Source organism: Salvelinus fontinalis, chromosome 5 (assembly GCF_029448725.1).
Source record: "Salvelinus fontinalis isolate EN_2023a chromosome 5, ASM2944872v1, whole genome shotgun sequence".
Classification (NCBI taxonomy): Eukaryota; Metazoa; Chordata; class Actinopteri; order Salmoniformes; family Salmonidae; genus Salvelinus; species Salvelinus fontinalis.
Window position 1 is genome coordinate 48,800,517 of NC_074669.1, and position 24,745 is coordinate 48,825,261.

Sequence of the window (24,745 nt, forward strand, 5' to 3'; positions counted from 1 at the left end):
TCTTCCATGCCATCCCTAGGAGGGGTGTGTCACTGACATGATCTTCCTGTCCTGGTTGGCGCCCCCCCTTGAGTTGTGCCGTGGGGGAGATCTTCATGCGCTATACTCGGCCTTGTCTCAGGATGGTAAATTGGTGGTTGGAGATATCCCTCTAGTGGTGTGGGGGCTGTGCTTTGGCAAAGTGGGTGGGGTTATATCCTGCCTGTTTGACCCTGTGCGGGGGTATCGTCAGACGGGGCCGCAGTTTCTCCCGACCCCTCCTGTCTCAGCCTCCAGTATTTATGCTGCAATAGTTTATGTGTCGAGGGGCTAGGGACAGTCTGTTATATCTGAAGTATTTCTCCTGTCTTATCCGGTGTCCTGTGTGAATTTAAGTATGCTCTCTCTAATTCTCTCTCTATTTTTCTCTCTTTCTTTCTTTCTCTTTGAAGACCATGCCTCAGGACTACCTGGCCTGATGACTCCTTGCTGTTCCCAGTCCACCTGGTCATGCTGCTGCTCCAGTTTCAACTGTTCTGCCTGCGGCTATGGAACCCTGACCTGTTCACTGGACATGCTACCTGTCCCAGACCTGCTGTTTTCAACTCTCTAGAGACAGCAGGAGCAGTAGAGATACTCTGAATGATCGGCTATGAAAGCCAACTGACATTTACTCCTGAGGTGCTGACCTGTTGCACCTTCTACAACCACTGTAATTATTACACTGCAAAAATGTAAATCTAAGTAAGATTAAATATCTTAAATCAAGGCAATATATGCTTGTTTTTTGTCTGACAAGATATTTCTTCTTATCAGCCAGCTTTTATGTTGGAGCATTTAGCTTGTTTCAAGCTTTTTTGTCCTTAATTATCTTAATAAGATAATATAACTTGTTACTGAGATTGTATTACTGGTTCTGAGTAACTTAATGCTCGAAACTAGAATTACCAGAATTATAAAGCTGTTTGATCAACACTGACAAGTACAAAACTGCTTTGTCAAAGTCAGAATTTCTTATTTCAAGTATCTTATCCTTTTCATCTCTTCACATGTTAAAAACAGATAATGACCAAATGGAATTCACTGTTTTATTGTCAATCTTACACACAGCACAGCAATCATGTAGACAAAATACAGTACAGAACAAAGACAGTACACTTTCAAATCTGGGGAACACACTATGAGTCATTTGAACTGTTGTACAATTCTATTACATCCCCAAGATGGTATTTGACTTGTACATAAGTTTGGCTCTTGTTGCTAATTGTGTAATAAGAGGTCAAATCAACCAGCTTTTCAACAACCACTAACTCCGTGGCCTGTGCAAGGTGTGGGACCATGCCAAGCCATGACGTTTCTATCAAAGCGTATAGTTTTAAATGTGTCACGTTCCTGACCTATTTCTGTTAGTTTGTTGTATGTGTTAGTTTGTCAGGACGTGAGTTTGGGTGGGCATTCTATGTTTTCTGTTTCTATGTTGGTTTATGGGTTGCCTGGTATGGCTCTTAATTAGAGGCAGGTGTTTGGCGTTCCTCTAATTAAGAGTCATATTTAGGTAGGTGTTTTCAGTGTTCGTTGTGGGTGGTTGTCTCCTGTGTCTGTGTATGTCGTTGCGCCACACGGGACTGTTTTCGGTTTGTTTTTTCGGTTTATGTAGTCTGTTCCTGTTTCATGCGTTCTTCGTTATATGTAAATTCTTATGTTCAGGTGCGTCTACGTCGTTTGTTGTTTTGTTAGTGTATAGTCGAGTTCGTGTTTTCTTTAATAAATAATGTCTTCAAACTCCGCTGCATTTTGGTTCAATCCCTGCTCCTCCTCAAAACCGTTACAAAATGGTTGATATTCCAAACAATAAAGCCTAGAATCGACAAGAAATATGTTTTTGACCAGTCCAAATTCTGGCATATTACCATTCAGTACTTTGGCAAAGATCATTGTCACGACTTCCGCCGAAGTCGGTCCCTCTCCTTGGCGGTCGACGGCACCGACCTTCTAGCAATCACTGATCCATTTTCCATTGGTTTTGTCTCGTCTTCCATCACACCTGGTTCCAATCCCATAAATTACATGTTGTGTATATAACCCTCTGTTTCCCCTCATGTCCTTGTCGGTGATTGTTTGTTGTATGTATTGGTGCTAGTTATGTTCTGGTGTGCGACGGATTTTGCACCCTCTTATATACAGTGGGGCAAAAAAGTATTTAGTCAGCCACCAATTGTGCAAGTTCTCCCACTTAAAAAGATGAGAGAGGCCTGTAATTTTCATCATAGGTACACTTCAACCATGACAGACAAAATGAGAAAAAGAAATCCAGAAAATCACATTGTAGGATTTTTAATGAATTTATTTGCAAATTATGGTGGAAAATAAGTATAAGTAAACATTTTCTTTAAACAATGGGCTTCCAAGCTCAATTTTACAAATATTTGTAAGTCTTTGATCAATCAGAAACAGTAACAACTACAGTATTGTATATTTTACAATTCGTTTGCATGACGCACGAGCAAAGTAATACAGCTGACGGCATACATGAAAGGCATTGCAATTTGTGTGAGTAAATGCAACCAACCAACATTGATATGTAAGCAACTCTATCAATAACTAGATTATCATCACTACCTAAATGCTTGAATCGAACTTACAAATAAATATTTTCCGAGGTTGAAGCGTGACAAGAAATAACTACACTGAAAGACCTAGCGTTGTTTTTAGCTGATTCTATGCGTGCAGAACGAATTCTCTACTTCGTGTTTGCGTACAGTCTTTAAGTACCAGAAAGCTCCACTAGGGGGCGAATAACACCATGGAACACAATGACAATCCATTTTAACCATTGTAATAAAATAATCTGTTACCTTCTAACAGGATGGCAGCACATTACTAACAGCAAACGAAAGTAAAACATTCCCACTGCTTTCGATGAAAAGGGCGGAAAGAACTGAAAATGATGTTCACAAGTATTTATAATACGACCAGTAATTTGATTGGAGTAGAGTACAACAGCACTGGGACTTTTAACTATACATGTATCACTCCGATTTACAGGCGTTCTAATAACCGTTAATTACATTAACGATCGTTATCTATCTTAAATTGAAAACAAACGTCGCACCGCAAAGATGAACATATTTCCCCAAATAACATTTTAGTTAAATTATGAATGGTCGTCAGGAGAGGACTGTAACGTGTAGACCTACACAAAGTAGCAGTAGCAAGCTAGTGTGTAGGAAAATGTATATGTGGTGCTTGACAACAGTCCAGTCCCAGACCAGTTGTGGAACTATGTGTCCCAGTCCAGTTGTGGAACTATGTGTGTTGGCCGAGCCAAATAAATTCTTAAATAAATAAACACATCATAATCTGTTGTCGCTTATTACTGTTAACTAATAAATTGCGCTTGTAGAACTGTTGTATAAAAGCAATATCACACTCAAGGTCGTGCTGTTATACTGAATATTATTATCTGCGGCCTCATACCTACGACCGAATCACAGCCGTGCTGATTTTCAGCACTCCCTCTCGTGTGATATTGCTTAATGGACGTACGTTCATCACATTATCTAGCTAAGTAAGGGAAGCCTATAACTAAAAAGTTAAAGACGGTCCAAATATTTGAGTCATCTAACAACACCATGAATGAAGATGGAATGGATGACACATATCCAGGCATGGATCATATATCAACCGCAGTATTAAAAGGTAATGTTAATTTGTTTATACCCGTCTACCTTTCTCCTTAGCAAGCTAACATTAGCTTACGTTCATTTGAATTGGAAAGTTGGCAAACCAAGTTAGCATTCTAATTTTAACTAGGTATCTTTGACTGTTAGCAGTTAATAATTGCACGAACGGCCATTAGTTTAAAAAACTTGAACTTTGGTTAGATTGAGAGTGCTTAATTGCCAGAAATAGTGTTAATGAGGTGTAAATGTGCCCTAATGATTGACACCTTCGATTATTTAGCTTTGCCGTCTTTGGCGCTCTTTCTATTGACAATAGAAAATAAATAGAAAGGGCGCCAAAGACGGCGAGCTAAATTATCGATGGTGTCAGTCATTGTCTACATCTTAGCTAGGCAGGCAAAGATTAACTACCTAAGATTTTCAATATGGGAGACAATTTAGCGTTAACGTTAGTTTCATTAGCTTGCACTATCTTTTGGATTAAAGTAATTGACGTCAACATTAATGATATACTGGTAGTCTAATTTTGTTAGCTAACATTAGCTAGCTTGGTAAATCATTCCTGCATTAACTGGAAAGGGAAGACAGTATGCTAATGTCTCATAACCTATATCAACCTGACACTTTGCGCCCATAAACTATGATTAAGTTGCTAATTATTTAACTATTTACCATGTGGTTAAATGTGTTTTTCAGCTGCTAATCTAAGCACAGACATGCTGCCCAGCCTCTCTAAGGAAGATTTACTTGATCTTTCTCGGGCCAGAGCACTTCTTCAGAAGGAGAAGCATTTGGAGATTTACTCATGGTGAAAATGAGGTAATGTTAGATTTTGACATTTGGGAGACATTTCATCTAACCATGCAGACAGTGTTTCCTCTTATCAAAGTAGAATTTCCTGGCCATCATTACAATACATGTATCTAAAGGTGTAGTTGTTTTGGTGTTTGCTGTTAGGTTGTTGTTACAGTGTGGTGTTCTTTTTTATTTATAATTACCGTTGAATAAATGTATGTCTTGTACAGGGTCAAGAATCAGACCTGTGTAGACCAGGCACCTCTGGGACCTGTGATTTCAGCCCCACTCCCACCCCCTTCTTCCACCTTCCTGTCCCCTCCATCCCCCCACCCCTCTCCAAACCCAAGAGACCAACATGGTGCCACCAGAACCATACAGCTTGTCAGTCCACAGTATGTCTTATACACAGACACAGAGTTGGAGCAATCAAGAAGCACCTTTTTTGAAAAACAGCGTGATGGACAAGGAGACTATCCTTTCCAAAGATCTTCGCTGTCGATTAATCAGGAATACAGTAACAAGTAGAGGTTGACCGATTATGATTTTTCAACGCCGATACCAATTATTGGAGGACCAAAAAAAAGCCGATACCAATTAATCAGCCAATTTTTTACATTTATTTGTAATAATGACAATTACAACAATACTGAATGAACACTTATTTTAACTTAATATAATACATCAATAAAATCAATTTAGCCTCAAATAAATAATGAAACATGTTCAATTTGGTTTAAATAATGCAAAAACAAAGTGTTGGAGAAGAAAGTAAAAGTGCAATATGTGCCATGTAAGAAAGCTAACGTTTAAGTTCCTTGCTCAGAACATATGAAAGCTGGTGGTTCCTTTTAACATGAGTCTTCAATATTCCCAGGTAAGAAGTTTTAGGTTGTAGTTATTATAGTACTATTTCTCTCTATACCATTTGTATTTCATTAACCTTTGACTATTGGATGTTCTTATAGGCACTTTAGTATTGCCAGTGTAACAGTATAGCTTCCATCCCTCTCCTCGCTCCTACCTGGGCTCGAACCAGGAACAACGACAACAGCCACCCTCGAAGCACCATTACCCATGCAGAGCAAGGGGAATAACTACTCCAAGTCTCAGAGCGAGTGACGTTTGAAACGCTATTAGCGCGCACCCCGCTAACTAGCTAGCCATTTCACATCGGTTACACCAGCCTAATCTCAGGAGTTGATAGGCTTGAAGAACAGCGAAGAGCTTCTGGCAAAACGCAGGAAAGTGCTATTTGAATGAATGCTTACAAGCGTGCTGCTGCCTACCACTGCTCAGTCAGACTGCTCTATCAAATCATAGACTTAGTTACAACATAATAACACACAGAAATATGAGCCTTAGGTCATTAATATGGTAGAATCCGTAAACTATCATCTTGAAAACAAGACGTTTATTCTTTCAGTGAAATACGGAATGTTCCGTATTTTATCTAACGGGTGGCATCCATAAGTCTAAATATTCCTGTTACATTGCACAACCTTCAATGATATGTCATAATTACGTAAAATTATGGCAAATTAGGTGGCCCAAACTGTTGCATATACACTGACTCTGCGTGCAATGAACGCAAGAGAAGTGACACAATTTCACCTGGTTAATATTGCCTGCTAACCTGGATTTCTTTTAGCTAAATATGCAGGTTTAAAAAATATATACTTCTGTGTATTGATTTTAAGAAAGGCATTGATGTTTATGGTTAGGTACACATTGGAGCAACGATGCGCACCGCATCGATTATATGCAACGCAGGACAAGCTAAATAAACTAGTAATATCATCAACCATGTGTAGTTAACTAGTGATTATGATTGATTAATTTGTATAAGATAAGTTTAATGCTAGCTAGCAACTTACCTTGGCTTCTTACTGCATTCGCGTAACAGGCCGTCTCCTCGTGGAGTGCAATGTAATCAGGTGGTGTCACGTTCCTGACCTGTTTTCTGTTGTTTTGTATGTGTGTGATGGTCAGGGCGTGAGTTTTGGGTGGGCAGTCTATGTTTTCCGTTTCTATGTTGGTTTTGGGTTGCCTGGTATGGCTCTTAATTAGAGGCAGGTGTTTTGCGTTTTCCTCTAATTGAGAGTCATATTAAGGTAGGAGGTTCTCACTGTTTGTTTGTGGGTGATTGTCACTGTGTCTGTGTTTGTTGCACCACACGGTACTGTCTCGGTCGTTCCTGTTTATGTGTTCCTCGTTTCATGTAAGTTCATAGTTTAGGTTTGTCTAGTTCGTTTTGTTGTTTTGTAAAATTATTCAAGTGTTCTCCGTGTGTTTAGTTTCGTCTTGTTAAATAAAGTTCATTATGTATTCACAACCCGCTGCGCCTTGGTCAACTCACTCACCGAAAGAGGGTCGTTACAGGTGGTTAGAGCGTTGGACTAGTTAACTATAAGGTTGCAATATTGAATCCCCCGAGCTGACAAGGTAAAAATCTGTCGTTCTGCCCCTGAACAAGGCAGTTAACCCATCGTTCCTAGGCCGTCATTGAAAATAAGAATGTGTTCTTAACTGACTTTCCTCGTTAAATAAAAGTGTAAAAAAATAAATAATAAAAAAAACGCCAAATCGGTGTCCAAAAATACCAATTTCCGATTGTTATGAAAAGTTGAAATCGTCCCTAATTAATCTGCCATTCCGATTAATCGGTCGACCTCTAGTAACAAGCATGATTTCCAATAAGAGAGCAGCAGGGGATGACTTCCAGTATCCATGCAGCCGTGAACTCACTGTAATGGCGAAGCGTCTCATAGAGTACTACCCAATGCTGCGGGACAGATCTACAACCAGTGGAGCTGAGTGGGTAAGTCACTACTTAGGTATTCAACACGTTTCCATACGCAGCATGGTTGGAACCTGGGAGCCAAAGTGCAAACATCTGATACTGAAAATAGGAGGGATGTGCTTCATCCAGATCAATCAGGGCAACATGTGTCTGCTTGTATTGTTTCATTTCTGGATTCGATGTTTGTTAGGAATCTGTGAAGAAGCAGCTTTTGAAAAGGATTCAGAATGTGACAACCCCCAAAAAGAAGCAGGGAGCGACTCCTTCAAGAAAGAGGCCACGAAGCCTTAGATTTCAGAGCAGCCAGGAGATGTCCACTGATGAGACTGATGAATCCACCTCCTCAACCCTGATCTTGGAGAGATCCCCACAATCTAGATGCAGCACCCCAGAGGTTGAACAGTTGGGTGGTAAGTACACAAATTGAAATAGTGGATAGTGTTTCTGTATAAATGCAACTTCTACTACTACTCTAAATGAGGGACTAGAAACAAAGTGACTGTTTAGTCGTCAGTGTTTCCTGTGGAATGAGAGGTTGGGGGGGGGGTAGTACCAGCAGAATCACTGGTCTTAATTTCAGTCTACATTTTTAAATGTTAATTGGTCGGGTTTGTTATGTTTTCTGGCATCAGAAACTACTGGGAGCCTACAGAACCAGACGAGACATTATAAAACTCTACAGGGGATGTACAAAACCAAGGCCAGACCCAACCAGAAGGATGTTTCCCAGCTCCTGGACCTTGAATTCCAAGCAAGACGGGCCTTCATCGACTCTGATGCTACTAAGGAGCAGGACAGGCCTACCAAGATACTTCAAGCGTATCCCTGCTTCAGAGAACTGGATCATGTATGCAAATGTATTAATTTTAAGTAGGCCTATGCCTCTTTAGCCTGGTTAACACTAGACCGAATCTCAAATGAGATGCGGTGTGGGAACTGAGCAGCGTGAGAAGCCATAAGCAGGGACGGGGATAAACTACTTCGTGCAAATGTAAAACAGTGAGCTCGCTAGAATTCGGTCTGGTAGTAACCAGGCTAATGCTTCCTATGCCTCCAGCTAGATAGACAGACAGAGTCTTACACTGTCTGTCTGTCTGTGTCAGGTTATGGATGAACTCCGGCGGATCCTCGATCAAGGGAACTCCCGCTTCATACCTGAACTGAAGACCCGCTGGGGGACCTTTTACAACAAGGCACAGTTTTATGGAGTGTTCAAAAAGGTCATGAAGCCACCGCTGCTGGACAAAGGTAATTACTGGCTCTGTTGACAACGGAGAATTCCATGAACGGATTAATTTTTGTTTAAATAACGCTGCAGTAAATCAAATGAAACCATTTTTGTTTTTAACGGTGAAGCACTCAATCGCCATGATGAAGGATTTACCAGATATGTTCCCATCACCTGTGGCTCCACCGAAGAAGTTAGGACATGCAAGTGAGGCTATGCTTCACATCCTTGAGGTAAGAAATGTGTGCATGTATTAGAATTTATTACTTAACCATAACATACAAAGAGTGAATTGTCTTTGTGGTCATATTTGTTTTTCTCTTTGTGTTTGTGTCAGTCTGCAGAAGAGCCCAACACCTTTCTTCAGGCGAGACCACTCTTCAGCCCTGTCGTGAATGTCTGCGAAACCAACTGCGTACTGGCCATTGAAACCATGCCTGTGGTGATCTTCCCAAAAGAGGACATCTATGCCAGTGTGACGTATCTCATGGCGTGTTATTACGCCTTTCACCTCACATATCCAAAGTGCATTGTGACACTCCTCTCTGTGCTGCAGACAGAAGTCCTCTCGGACGCAATCCATGACCGGGACATGACTTCTTCATAGAAAAAGGCTATGGTCGAGTGGAAAAAGTTAATTACTGACTAGGGTTGCACAATACAATTTTTTAATTTCCAGTCCCGATAACAGAACTGTGTGTATTGGCCCATCTGAGAACCGATCCGATAACCTTTAATAAATAGGCAGGGCGTTTGTTGTTTATTATAAGAAGGTTTAAAGCACTGTTATGTTTGTTATCTTCCCATTGGTCTTACATTTTCACCTTGACCACCAATGGCCTTTGTTGTTGTTTTTGCATCCTTTGTTCTGCCCATATCAGCCTCTGGATATACTGAGTCCTCAATAAAGAAGTGAAAAGAAATTAGAGCAAGCCAATCTCATTTCTAGAAGTAGTACAAGTACATTTGTCTTAGTCAGGATTACTTATTTTAAGCACAATATGCTATTTTTCTGTAAATTCCTGGGCATATTGCCTTATTTCAAGACGATTGCAATAGCGTTGGATTCTAAATTTAAGCACATTTTCCTACATATTGAGAAAATAATTCTTAAATATTTTCTTTGTATCCAGACAAATTACTTGTTTTTAGTCTGAACGCACTAGGTTTAAGATATCTGCGTTCTTTGAGACTAGATAATTTTACTTGTTTAAAACATTTTGGCAAGTAAACCTTTCCTGTTCTGTTGGCAGATAATTTTGCTTATTTTAAGTAATGTTTCCCTCATTTTATTGCTTTTTTTTCTTGTTTTTGAGAGCTGACTTTTTGCAGTGTATTATTTGAACCTGCTGGTCATCTATGAACATTTGAACATCTTGGCCATGTTCTGTTATGGTCTCCACCCGGGCATAGCCTGAAGAGGACTGGCCACCCCTCATAGCCTGGTTCCTCTAGGTTTCTTCCTAGGTTTTGGCCTTTCTAGGGAGTTTTTCCTAGCCACCGTGCTCCTACACCTGCATTGCTTGCTGTTTGGGGTTTTAGGCTGGGTTTCAGTACAGCACTTTGTGACATCAGCTGATGCAAGAAGGGCTTTGTAAATACATTTGATTGATGTCTACTTCTGATAAGCCGCTCAGTAAAACAATCAAAACAATCAAGCATCCCAGAAAAGTGCAAATAAATTGCCCACATTAACATGTGTTGCCTAAGAAACAAGGTTCATGAAATCGTTAATAACCGATGACATTCATATACTGACTATCTCTGAAACTGACTTCAATAATACCTTTGATGACATAGCGGCAGCAATACATGGTTATAACATCTACAGCAATGCTAACGGGGTCGGTGTTGCAGTCTATATTCAGAGAAACATTCCAGTAAAGCTTAGAGAGGATCTCATGCCAAATACTGTTGGAAGGAAAATGGCTACAGGTTCATCTACCTCACCTATAGCCCATTCTGGTGGGAAGCTGTTATAGACCACCAAGTGCTAACATTTAGTACCTGGATAATGTGTGAAGTGCTTGATAATGTATGTGATATCAACTGAGAAGAATATTTTCTGGGGAACCTAAATATTGACTGGCTTTTATCAAGCTGCCCACTCAAAAAGCTTCAAACTTAACGGTGCCTGCAACCTAGTTCAGGTTATCAGTCGAGCTACCAGGGTATTTACAAACAGCATAGGAACGAAATCTACATCCACGTGAAGAACATTTGATGGTCTGTGGTGTGTAGTCAAGAGCAAACAATCTCTGCACTTGACACATTTATGAAATTGTTTACTCCAGTTACTAAAACACATGACTGAAAATGACTGAAAAAAATTGTTAAATCCCTGTGGATTGATGAGGAATTTCACATTTTTATGGTTGAGAGGGATGAGGGAAAAGGAATGGAAAATAAGTCTGGCTACATAACCAATTGGAAAACCTACTGCAAATTGAGAAAAAATGTGGCTAAACAGAACAAAAAGAAGAAACTATATGAAAGAATTACAGTAAAAAGCTTTGGAGCACCTTAAATGAAATTTTAGGCAAAAAGGAAAACTCAGCTCCTATCAGGTATCAAGGTAAGATGCAAATGCAGACAAAAAACAATGTTAATTGTAACAGGGGCAGACAAACGACAGGTCAAGGCAGGCAGGGGTCGATAATCCAGAGTAGAAGCAAACGTACAGGACGGCAGGCAGGCTCAGGGACAGGCAGAGTTCAGTAATCTAGAGGTGGAGCAAAGGTACAGGATGGCAGGTAGGCTCAGGGACAGGCAGAGTGGGCAGGTTCAGGGTCAAAAACCAGGAGGACGAGAAAAAGAGATGCTGGGAAAAGACAGGAGCTGACAGGACAAACAGTGGTAAGCTTAACAAACAAGACAAACTGGCACAGACAGACAGAAAACACAAGTATAAATACCCAGAGGATAAGTGGGGAAGATGGACGACACCTGGAGGGGGTGGAGACAAGCACAAGGACAGCTGATACAGATCAGGGCATGACAGCTCCAAGAGCACCTCCTCCCAGCTGCCCACTGCACTGAGGCTAGGAAACACTGTCACCACCGATAAATCCACTATAATTGAGAATATCAATAAGCATTTTTCTATGGCTGGCCATGCGTTCCACCTGGCTACCCCTACCCCGATCAACAGCCCTCCACCCCCCACAGCAACTCGCCCAAGCAAATCAAATCAAGTTTATTTTATATAGCCCTTCGTACATCAGCTAATATCCCGAAGTGCTGTACAGAAACCCAGCCTAAAACCCCAAACAGCAAGCAATGCAGGTGTAGAAGCACGGTGGCTAGGAAAAACTCCCTAGAAAGGCCAAAACCTAGGAAGAAACCTAGAGAGGAACCAGGCTATGAGGGGTGGCCAGTCCTCTTCTGGCTGTGCCGGGTGGAGATTATAACAGAACATGGCCAAGATGTTCAAATGTTCATAAATGACCAGCATGGTCAAATAATAATAATCACAGTAGTTATCGAGGGTGTAGCAAGTCAGCACCTCAGGAGTAAATGTCAGTTGGCTTTTCATAGCCGATCATCAAGAGTATCTCTACCGCTCCTGCGGTCTCTAGAGAGTTGAAAACAGCAGGTCTGGGACAGGTAGCACGTCCGGTGGACAGGTCAGGGTTCCATAGCCGCAGGCAGAACAGTTGAAACTGGAACAGCAGCAAGGCCAGGTGGACTGGGGACAGCAAGGAGTCATCATGCCCGGTAGTCCTGACGCATGGTCCTAGGGCTCAGGTCCTCCGAGAGAGAGAAAGAAAGAGAGAAGGAGAGAATTAGAGAGAGCATACTTAAATTCACACAGGACACCGGATAAGACAGGAGAAGTACTCCAGATATAACCAACTGACCCTAGCCCCCCGACACATAAACTACTGCAGCATAAATACTGGAGGCTGAGACAGGAGGGGTCAGGAGACACTGTGGCCCCATCTGATGATACCCCCGGACAGGGCCAAACAGGAAGGATATAACCCCACCCACTTTGCCAAAGCACAGCCCCCGCACCACTAGGGGGATATCTTCAACCACCAACTTACAATCCTGAGACAAGGCCGAGTATAGCCCAAAAAGATCTCCACCACAGCACAAACCAAGGGGGGGCGCCAACCCAGACAGGAAGATCACGTCAGTAACTCAACCCACTCGAGTGACCCACCCCTCCTAGGGACGGCATGAAAGAGCAGCAGTAAGCCAGTGACTCAGCCCCTGTAATAGGGTTAGAGGCAGAGAATCCCAGTGGAGAGAGGGAAACCGGCCAGGCAGAGACAGCAAGGGCGGTTCGTTGCTCCAGAGCGGTTCGCCTCCCCCATTTCTCCTTCACCCAAATCCAGATAGTTGATGTTCTGAAAGAGCTGCAAAATCTGGACCCCTACAAATCAGCCGGGCTAGACAATCTGGACACTCTTTCTAAAATGATCTGCCAAAATTGTTGCAACCCCTATTACTAGCCTGGTCAACCTCTCTTTTGTATCGTCTGAGATTCCCATAGATTGGAAAGCTGCCGTGGTCATCCCCCTCTTCAAAGGGGGAGACACTCTAGACCCAAACTGCTACAGACCTATATCTATCCTACCCTGCCTTTCTAAGGTCTTCAAAAGCCAAGTTAACAAACAGATTACCGACCATTTCGAATCCCACCGTACCTTCTCCGCTATGCAATCTGGTTTCAGAGCTGGTCATGGGTGCACCTCAGCCACGCTCAAGGTCCTAAACGATATCCTAACCACCATCGATAAGGCTTTCGACTCTGTCAATCACCACATTCTTATCGGCAGACTCAACAGCCTTGGTTTCTCAAATGATTGCCTTGCCTGGTTCACCAACTACTTCTCTGATAGAGTTCAGTGTGTCAAATCGGAGGGCCTGTTGTCCGAACATCTGGCAGTCTCTGTGTGGGTGCCACAGGGTTCAATTCTCGGGTCGACTCTGTATACATCAATGATGTCGCTCTTGCTGCTGGTGATTCTCTGATCCACCTCTACGCAGACGACACCATTCTGTATACCTCTGGCCCTTCTTTGGACACTGTGTTAACTAACCTCCAGACAAGCTTCAATGCCATACAACTCTCCTACCGTGACCTCCAACTGCTCTTAAATGCAAGTAAAACTAAATGCATGCTCTTCAACCAATCGCTGCCCGCACCTGCCCGCCCGTCCAGCATCACTACTCTGGACGGTTCTGATTTAGAATATGTGGACAACTACAAAAACCTAGGTGTCTGGTTAGACTATAATCTCTCCTTCCAGACTCACATTAAGCATCTCCAATCCAAAATTAAATCTAGAATCGGCTTCCTATTTCGTAACAAAGCATCCTTCATTCATGCTGCCAAACATACCCTCGTAAAACTGACCATCCTACCGATCCTCGACGATGTCATGTACAAAATAGCCTCCAACACTCTACTCAAGAAATTGGATGCAGTCTATCACAGTGCCATCCGTTTTGTCACCAAAGCCCCATATACTACCCACCACTGCGACCTGTACGCTCTCATTGGCTGGCCCTCGCTTCATACTCGTCGCCAAACCCACTGGCTCCAGGTCATCTACAAGTCCCTGCTAGGTAAAGCCCCGCCTTATCTCAGCTCACTGGTCACGATAGCAGCACCCACCCGTAGCACGCGCTCCAGCAGGTATATCTCACTGGTCACCTCCAAAGCCAATTCTTCCTTTGGCCGCCTTTCCTTCCAGTTCTCTGCTGCCAATGACTGGAACAAACTACAAAAACACTGAGGCTGGAGACTCATATCTCCCGCGCTAGCTTTAAGCACCAGTTGTCAGAGCAGCTCACAGATCACTGCACCTGTACATAGCCCATCTGTAAATAGCCCATCCAACTACCTCATCCCCATACTGTATTTATTTATTTATCTTGCTCCATTGCATCCCAGTATCTCTACTTGCACATTCATCTTCTGCACATCTACCATTCCAGTGTTTAATTGCTATTGTCACGCCCTGACCTTAGAGAGCCTTGTTATTCTCTATTTTGGTTAGGTCAGGGTGTGACTAGGGTGGGTACTCTAGTTTTTGTATTTCTATGTTGGCCTGGTATGGTTCCCAATCAGAGGCAGCTGTCTATCGTTGTCTCTGATTGGGGATCATATTTAGGCAGCCTTTTCCCACCTGTTGTTTGTGGGATCTTGTTTTTGTGTAGTGCCTGTGAGCACTCCATTACTTCACGTTTCGTTTGATTCTGTATTTGTTTTGGTGAGTTTCATTTATTAAAACATGTGGAACTCTACGCACGCTGCGCCTTGGTCCATTTATTCCAACGATCGTGACAGCTATACTGTTATTACTTCGCCACCATGGCCTATTTATTGCCTTTACCTCCCTTATCCTACCTCATTTGCACATGCTGTATATAGACTTTTTCTACTGTATTATTGACTGTATGTTTGTTTATTCCATGTGTAACTCTGTGTTGAACTGCTTTGCTTTATCTTTATCTTTATCTCTGCGACCTGGCAATTGCAAATGAGAACTTGTTCTCAACTAGCCTACCTGGTTAAATACAATTGAAAAAAAATAAAAAATCATTGAATCAGATGGCTCATTTATCACAAAACTCACTGATATTGCCAACTACTTTAATTATTTTTTCATTCGCAAGATTAGTAAACTTAGGCATGAAAGGCCAGCAACAAACGTTGAACCTACACTTCCAAGTATAACTGACCAAATTATGAAAGACAAGCATTGTCATTTTTTATTCCGTAAAGTGAGTGTGGAAGAGGTGAAAAAATGATTATGGTCTACCAACAATGAGAAGCCACCTGGGTCTGACAACTTGAATGTAAAATTACTGAGGATGATAGGGAATGATATTTCCACTCCTATTTGCCATCTCTTCAATCTTACAAAAAAGTGTGAAAAAATGTGTGTCTATGTATGCGGATGACTCAACACTATATACGTGATTGGGTCAATTTAGTCTAGTGTTTCATACTCAGGGTAAATTGGGCTTTTATAACTCTGAGGCATTTAATAATATGAATAAGGCTACACATTTTATAAGTAGAGTTCATTCAACAGGAATCACAATCCTCATCCATCTAACAGAAAAATGAGAGTGCTCAACTGCAAAGGCAGTAACAATGAGACTGTCCAGTAAGCAATAATCATCTTGGGATAAGCATGATGCCTTGCTGCATCTCAAAGCTACTGTTCTCCTCGTAGTGTAGCTTGAGTCTCGATGTCTGAAATCGCCATTCGTCACACAGGGTTTTAATAACCTGGTTAGACGCAGGAATAACATGCTTAAACAAAAGGGCCCCGACCCTACATAGGGAAAAAAATGTATTGGAATAAACCATATCAACCGGTGTCTCGTCACTGTCATTCCATTTGCATGACAATAACAGGGAGGCACAGAGTGGGGGTTGGGGGGATTGTTTCTATGGCTACGCTACACCGTCTATAGGACAACAAAGAATTGTATGTAAAATTATTGCCTTTGATTTAGGATAGTGAGCTGCTCTGTTCCACCAGACTCTACTTCTGTGCCTTTAGATGCTTGCTGTGCCTATATACAGTACCAGTCAAAACTTTGGACAGACCTACTCATTCAAGTTTTATTTTTATTTTTTTACTATTTTCTACATTGTAGAATAAACTATGAAATAACACATATGGAATCATGTAGTTACCAAAAAAGTGTTAAACAAATAAAAAATATATTTTTTAATTTGAGATTCTTCAGTGGCCACCCTTTGCCTTGATGACAGCTTTGCACACTCTTGGTAGTCTCTCAACCAGCTTCACGAGGAATGCTTTTCCAACAGTCTTGAAGGAGTCTGCACATATACTGAGCACTTGTTGGCTGCTTTTTCTTCACTCTGCGGTCCAACTCATCCAAAACCATCTCAATTGGGTTGAGGTCTGGTGATTATGGAAGCCAGGTCATCTGATGCAGCACTCCATCACTCTCCTTCTTGGTTCAAATAGCCCTTACACAGCCTGGAGGTGTGTTTTGAGTCATTGTCCTGTTGAAAAACAAATGATAGTCCCACTAAGCGCAAACCAGATGGGATGGTGTATCGCTGCAGAATGCTGTGGTAGCCATACTGGTTAAGTGTGCCTTGAATTCTAAATAAATCACAGACAATGTTACCAGCAAAGCACCCCCCACCATCCCACCTCCTCCTCCATGCTTCATGATGGGAACCAAACATGCGGAGATCATCCGTTCATCTACTCTGCTTCTCACAAATACACGGCGGTTGAAACAAAAAAAATTCCACTCTGCCTCTGTTCAGTGACCACAGTTTTTGGTCCATCCTGTTCTTTTCGTATCTTTCAAGGGCACAGCTATGTGGAGATATGAAGATAACAGAGGCTAGCTTGAGCAGCAGCGACAATTCTATCAGCAGAAAGGAGTAACAAAAACGGACATTATCAGTTTGTAATTGTGAGCTATGTTTCCACCATGCTCTCACACACCTGATAAACTGCCCTGTAGAAAAAGGTTCTAAAAGCTGAGACCCAACTCTTGTTCGTTGGGGCTCGTAACACTGCACTGTTGAAGGGATTGTTAACAAGCTACAGATTTGCAAATCTTATAATAAAAAGTTGTTGTTTTGAAGAATCTGCAGTCTCTCTTCCTTTGGATTAGAATTTCCACAACAAAGTCTCTTATTATTTGTGTCCTGTAGTAGTGGATTCTTTGCAGCAATTTGACCATGAAGGCCCGATTCATGCAGTCTCCTCTGAAGAGTTGATGTTGAGATGTCTGTTACTTGAACTCTGTGAAGCATTTATTTGGGATTAAATTTTGGGTTTAGTAGCTCTAATGAACTTGTCCTCTGCAGCCGAGGGAACTCTGTGTCTTCCTTACCTGTGGCGGTCCTCATGAAAGCCAGTTTCATCATAGTGCTTGATGGTTTTTGAGATTTCACTTGAAGAAACTTTCAAAGTTCTTGACATTTTCTGTATTTACTGACCTTCATGTCTTAAAGTAATGAGGGACTGCCATTTCTCTTTGCTTATTTGAGCTGTTCTTGCCATAATATGGATTTGTTCTTTGTGGTATAGGAGAGTCTAACATATAACCCCTAAAGTTAGTTCAGTCTTTGCCAATGAGAACCAAGAGGGGCCTAGCTAAATTCTTAATGAAATGGGGGGGAATGGCCTCGATTCTAGGCCGTAGAAAATCCTACATCCATTAGATCAGAACAGGATGGATCAACAATGATTCATATTACTGATTTGCATCCTAACAAAAGGATAGTTGTGTTTACCTGCATAACACACATTTGTCTACCAATATGATGTGGATCATTGTCAGGTTATTTTACATATAAGCTTCAGTAACAAAATAACACCATGGTTGTAAGAACACTTTAAAACAGGTAGTTTGTAAATGTGTAGAATGTGTTTGTTTAGGGTCAACACTGGTAAGTTAACTTATGTAAATTAGACAGTAACTGGTCAGGGCATAGCACTTTCCCTTCAACTTCAGGCAACTTTGATGTAAGGCTTGATCACACCTGTAGTGACTACTTCTATCCGTCATGTCCATTGTTGCTCATCCATTGTTCATATCAGGACTCAGGCTAAGACCCAGATGCAGACATAGGAGGCGGATAGTTCGAGTTTCAGAGTTTATTATAGTACAAGGGGCAAACAAAAAGGTAAGTCAAGGCAAGCAAAGGGTCGTAATCCAAATCAGAGTCAGGCAGGTACAGGACGACAGGCAGGATCAGGGTCAAGCCAGGCAGAAAGGTCTGAACTGGGAAGACCAAGAAAAACAAAAACTAGATCACAGGAAACACAGGAACATGCTGGTAGGACTTGGCGGACAAGACGAACTGGCAACAGACAAACAGAAAACGCAGGTATAAATGCACAGGGGATAATGGGGAAAATGGGAGACACCTGGAGGGGGTGGAGACAAGCACATGACAGGTGAATCAGATCAGGGTGTGACAGTTCACTAGATATATCAATATAATTACGCAATGTTGAAATACAGAATGCTTCCCACCACTAGATCACATAAGTAGACGAGAGCATGACGTGATCCTAATGCTGCCACCAATATAGCGGATGAAAGTGACAGCTGCAACAGGGACTCTAACCAGGACTCATTCGTGGCAAAGTGAACTCTAACGGCCGTTGCCATGAAAGCCTAGTGTGCCTCTGGGCAGAGGCAGTCGGCCTACAATGCTGGCATATGCCTTGTTACAATAGCCTAAGTATATGACCTGATTGACATGACAGTAATAAACAGCCTTGGAAGTGCCAGAAGTGTAAGCCAACATAATTCATTATTTGACATTAACCTGTTTAACTGCATTGATATGTCTTAATTGATTACAGTCCAGACTCGTTATAGTTGCAAATACCATGCAGTTGCAGCATGGGAATTTAAACCAAACAGATTTTTTTGCCAGGTCTTCTGTTTCTCCATATATATTGATGAATTAATTTCCCATTATGAAAATGTATCCCCATTTCCCAATCGATACAACAACAACCATTACATGATTACTGAATACTTATGTAGATGTGACATTTCAGTTTCAAAAAGGACTAAGTTGTTGCAAAGACAATACCAACCAGAGGGCGAACACATCTTGAAAGACGTTGGTTGCAAGCAGGACACCGACATCATATTTTTGGGAACAGTAATGAGGTGACCAATACTGGTTGCGATAAACTGTGCTATTGAAATGAGTGCGTATTTATGGTTTATGGACATCAGCTGGCGATAATAAGGATGCTTGCTGCCTTTTGAGGCAGAATTTCTAGACAGGACTTCCTGCGATCCCAATCACATGTATCCTTCGCCGGGGAGGCTATCCCATAACAGCTTGCAGCACAGCAAAAATGCAAAACATTTCTGTATTAATGGCGGACAGGTGTCCCCGCTTGGGATAACATTTTCCAGAAGAATAAGGAATAACTTAACTCATCCTGCTTATTGGCAGTTTAGGGATGAACAGCAAAACTAACTAATCGTAGATTCAGCAATGTTCAATTGTGAAGAACCGGACAGTTTTTAAATCATGAATTGGTGAACTTGCAAGTCAGCTAAAGACATGTAACAAATTGTTTCCCAATTTGTTTTCAGTGACTAAAGTGGGCACCAGATTGCGTTTCACTTCATTGAATTGGCTTGGCAGGAGAAAACAGTCCTGCCCGACTCGTTTGGAGGTAAAACACATCTGATGAAAAACGTAGGAAATGCAGCTGTGTAACATTACTGTTCAATCTAGTCAGCCATGTTATTTGTGCATTCTGTTAATTCTGTTATGCTAGCTAGCTGCATGGAGTGTCTAGTTAACGTTCTCTAACTTTCTCTTGACACTTTTCCTTCCCCTATTGTGTTGCACCTTTGGGGTTGGTTAATATTAGCAGCTAAGTCATTCTACTCTTACCGTAAACAACTTGACAAAGCCTAAAAATATGCAAAACGGTTAATAGAAATAGTTGTGGCTTCAGCAACTTGAACCAGCACTAAAATTTGAGCAGTGAGGTTAATTTCTTCCCCCTTGTTCCAGGCTGAAGGACACCCCAGCCTGACACCCTTTAGATGAAAAGTACTTTTTGCGAACCTTCCAGCCTCCAGGATAATCACCCGATCCCAGAATATTATTCAGAAGTGTGCGACATCTCAATGTTGATTTGTCAAATTGAATATGCCATTTAGCAGACACTTTTACCCAAAGTGACTTAATCATGCTTGCATGAATTCAGTGGCGGATTTTGGTCTAGGCGGCATCTTGCGGGGGGCGCCTGTACAATTTATTTGGGAATGGGGACATTTGTGCGATCGGTTTTCTATCGCTCATTTGCACGTCACGTCAATGATATCATGTCACGGTGTCGGACTGTGGGTCAATTAACCTTGTCGGAGTGGGCGCCCTGATTCTAGTTTGTGAGCTTGGCAGGCTACTGCCTGGGAAGGTCTCCCACTCAGAAGTACGTGCCTGAGCACCCAGGGAGCCATACAAGCTAGAACCGCCACTGCATTTTACATATGTAATGAAAACTCAGGGAGGAAAAGGTGTAGATTCACGCGCAGGGTGCGGCAGGTGTTCATTTCACCTTCACAGAAGGCAGGAATCGTGGTCACAGGCAGGCAATGGTCATACGCAGGTAGTCAAACTGGCAGGTGAATCAAAACTAGGACTGAAGGCTATAACTGGTTCTCACAAACGAGCTAGGAAAAGGCTTAGTAGAGTCAAAACGAACAATACCTCACAAAGGCACAAACAGAATGAACTGAACTAAATAAGGAGCTGATGAGACCAGGTGAGTAACTAACACAGGTGAAATCAATGAACAAAAATGAAAGACAGGGCTATGTTCAAGAACACAGAAACAGAACACGAGGTTGACTAAGAAAATAAATACAGAACCTTACAATGTGTAGTCTCATGAGGCCAATGGTGACTTTAAAAACAACATGTATTTCGTTTTGCCCCTATTAAGCACAAATTTTAAATCAGCAAGGGATTCTTGCATAGCTATACAATCTGACTGTAATTTTGACACAGCAAGATCAACAGTCAGGGCAATAGCATACATAATATTGTCATCCGCATTTGGATGAAGTTTACACATTTTTAGCAGATTGACCAATGGTGTTCGTATAAATAGTGACGAGAACAGTTCCCAAAATCAACCCCTGTGGTACACCTCTATGTACTTAAATACATTCTGACTTAACCCCATCCATCACGATGGCCTGAGTTCTGTCACTAAAATAATCATGAAACCATGAACAGGCATCAGAGCTCAGGCCTATTGAGGACAACTGAATAGGGCAAAATTAAACACCAATAGTGAAATTAAGCTGGTGGGGGAAAAGTAATGGCAAAATAAATAGTGGGGGTACGCCATACTGGTAAAACATGAGCCTATCACAACAAATAAAACAGAATGCAAGAAAACTAGGTTATTACACTATTATACAACAGGTGGGTCTAATCCTGAATGCTGATTGGTTAAAACCAGATTCCAGCCGGTGTCTATTCCACAAATAAATCTATGATGTTAAAATGCCAATTTACTCTGTTCCATCTGACTGCGTAATCCACCGTCTCATCTGCCCATCCAGGCAATTTATAAACTTGATCTCAAATATAAAAAGCATCCAGACATTCTCACATTTCTTCTAAACTAACATTTTGTTTTCAACAGCGGAGATTTGTATAAACCTTGTCTGTCTCCTACATTTGCAACATTGTTTCAATATTGAAATCCGATCTCCTGCTGTCCCATAGTAATGAACATGTCGGGAGTTGGGACGAGACAGGCAAGCAGGGTTTCTCAGCCAATCTAAATCATGAATCAGCCGCCATTATTTTTATGGATATATACAAAAAAAGTGTTTCAAAAAGGTAAAAACGAAACACAGCTAATTTGCAGTCTTTCCAGCTTCAGTTTGAAGTGATTGTGTTACTGTAGCTGTGTTGTTGGCTAGCTCCTCTGAACAACAGTGTCCTGACGAGTAAACACATTTTCTATGCCATTAGCTCATTGTTATGAATGTATCCAAATATATGTCACTAGAAAACAGCTTTTTATTTATTTTTAAATTCAACCTTTATTTAACTAGGCAAGTCAGTTAAGAACACATTGTTATTTACAATGACGGCCTACCCCAGCTAGCACAGTTGATCTGGGCCGATTCTGGCTGAGAGTCAGACTCGGCCGACGTCATGTGGCCCGAGTCTGGGCCGCCTTCGGCAGTATTACTTATGGCTAGGATGCGGGGATTGAGCTCGGGCCAATTCTGTAGTGAGTTCTGGCTCAAATGTATTACTTGGAGCTCGGGGCGATTGGAGCAACTCTCTGGCAGATGATTACACGGGCTGCTTTATATAATTATCATTTCATTATTTATTTTTCCATATTTTCTCATCGTTTCTGTGATCAAAAAATACAATTAAAATGAGTAAATCGGGTCATTTTGTATACATTTATTTAAATTAGCATCGGGCTGCTTCTGGGGGGATTCTGTTTTGAAGACGGCAAAGTCCTCTGAATTCCGGTAGACGGAAAATACATTGGGCCGATTCTGGGCAGTCATTCATTTTGATTCCGGGCAGAGTCCGGCCAAACACTAACCCGGACAACGCTGGGCCAATTGTGCGCCGCCCTATGGGACTCCCAATCACAGCCGGTTGTGATACAGCCTGGAATCAAGCCTCTAGCACTGAGATACAGTGCCTTAGACCACTGCACCACTAGGGCGCTTAAACAAATGCAAATGCGGCTACTTTGCTGTTATTCTGGCTGCACATTTTGACTTGACTCTCAGTTAGGCGTAGTTTGCTAGCTAGCAAGCAAGTAATAAGAACGTTGCCAGCCAGTATGGCTTGTCCGGGTTAGTGTTTGGCCTGGGTAGGCCGTCATTGTAAAAAAAAATGTTCTTACTTAACTGACTTGCCTAGTTAAATAAAATAAATAAATAAATGTAAAAAATGCACCAGTAGGAAAAAACAGAAAAAAAATGGAATATAAGCGCCACTAGGTGGCAGCGCAGAGCTATGGACACACAGGCCAAATGGCTTTGAAACATATCAAACGGACACGTTTTCATTTTCGTCAAAAACAACTTGATATTAAAGGAGTGCCGTTGATTTGGCCGTCTGCATATGCGCAGTCCAGCGCAAGACGACCAGTCCAATGTTTCTGCGTATGAGCTTAGCTAGTCAGCGTCGCCATGACATCACCTACAAATGTGATCAGGGATTTCTGTTGGATAAACAGTTTCTGCCTATATTAAAACTGTACTGTCTTTGATAGAGACATGACGTCAACTTAAAGGATGACGAAGGAGGCGGTGTTAACAAAACAAGCTCAAATCAAATTGTATTTGTCACATGCGCCGAATACAACAGGTGTAGACCATACCATGAAATGCTTACTTACCAGCCCTTGACCAACAATGCAGTTAAAAAAATAAGAGTCAAGAAAATATTTACTAAATCGACAGAAGTAAGGCTATATACAAGGGGTACCAGCAGCGTAAAAAAAGGATGGGGGTCAATGCAAATAGTCTGGGTAGCCATTTGATTAACTGTTCAGCATTCTTATGGCTTGGGGTAGAAGCTGTTAAGGAGCCTTTTGGAACATAGTCTTGCCGCTCTGGTACCTATTGCTGTGTGGTAGCAGAGAACAGTCTGTGACTAGGGTGTCTGGAGTCATTGACAATTTTTAGGGCCTTCCTCTGACACCGCCCGGTAAAGAGGTCCTGGATGGCAGGAAGCTTGGCCCCGGTGATGTCCTGGGACGTACGCACTACCCTCTGTAGCGCCTTGCGGTCGGATGCCGAGCAATTGCCATACCAGGCGGTGATGCAACCAGTCAGGATGCTCTCGATGGTGCAGCTGTATAACTGTATAACTTTTTGAGAATCCATGCCAAATCTTTTCAGTCTCCTGAGGGGGAATAGGTGTTGTCGTGCCCTCTTCATGACTGTCTTGGTGTGTTTGGGCCATGATAGTTTGTTGGTGATATGGACACCAAGGAACTTGAAGCTCTCGACCCACTCCACTACAGCACTGTTGATGTGAATCGGGGCGTGCCCGACCCTCCTTTGACTGTAGTCCATGATCAGCTCCTTTGTCTTGATCACGTTGAGGGAGAGGTTGTTGTCCTGGCACCACACTGCCAGGTCTCTGACCTCCTCCCAATAGGCTAAGCACGCACCCCTGAGGGGCCTTGTGTTGAGGATCAGTGTGGCAGATGTGTTGTTGCCTACCCTTACCACCTGGGGGTGGCCCATCAGGAAGTCCAGGATCCAGTTGCAGAGGGATGTGTTTAGTCCCAGGGTCCTTAGTTTAGTGACGAGCTTAGAGGGCACTATGTTGTTGAACTGTAGTCAATGAACAACATTCTCACATAGGTGGTCCTTTTGTCCAGGTGGGAAAGGGCAGTGTGGAGTGCAATAAAGATTGCTGGTAGAAATTAAGTAAAAAAGGATTTAAGTTTCCTGCATTAAAGTCCCACTAGGAGCGACGCCTCTGGATGAGCATTTTCTTGTTTGCTTATGGCCTTATACAGCTCGTTGAGTGCGGTCTTAGTGCCAGCATCGGTTTATGGTGGTAAATATACAGCTACGAAAAATATAGATGAAAACTCTCTGTAAATGTATGGTCTACAGCTTATCATGAGGTACTCTACCTCATGCAGGCAAAACCTTGAGACATCTTTAATATTAGAGATCGCACACCAGCTGTTATTGACAAATAGACACAGATCACCACCCTCGTCTTACCGG

General features: G+C 42.1%; 1 protein-coding gene across 1 annotated transcript; it reads left to right on the forward strand.

The window, feature by feature from the left end:
* The first annotated feature begins 4,364 nt into the window (after positions 1-4,364).
* LOC129855759 (uncharacterized) lies at positions 4,365-9,397 on the forward strand. The gene is made up of 7 exons (XM_055923762.1): positions 4,365-4,481; positions 4,688-7,278; positions 7,451-7,670; positions 7,893-8,107; positions 8,364-8,508; positions 8,617-8,721; positions 8,826-9,397. Exons 2-6 carry the CDS (start codon positions 7,144-7,146, stop codon positions 8,697-8,699), a joined length of 798 nt encoding a protein of 265 aa, XP_055779737.1. The 5' UTR covers positions 4,365-4,481; positions 4,688-7,143; the 3' UTR covers positions 8,700-8,721; positions 8,826-9,397.
* The last annotated feature ends 15,348 nt before the right edge of the window (positions 9,398-24,745 follow it).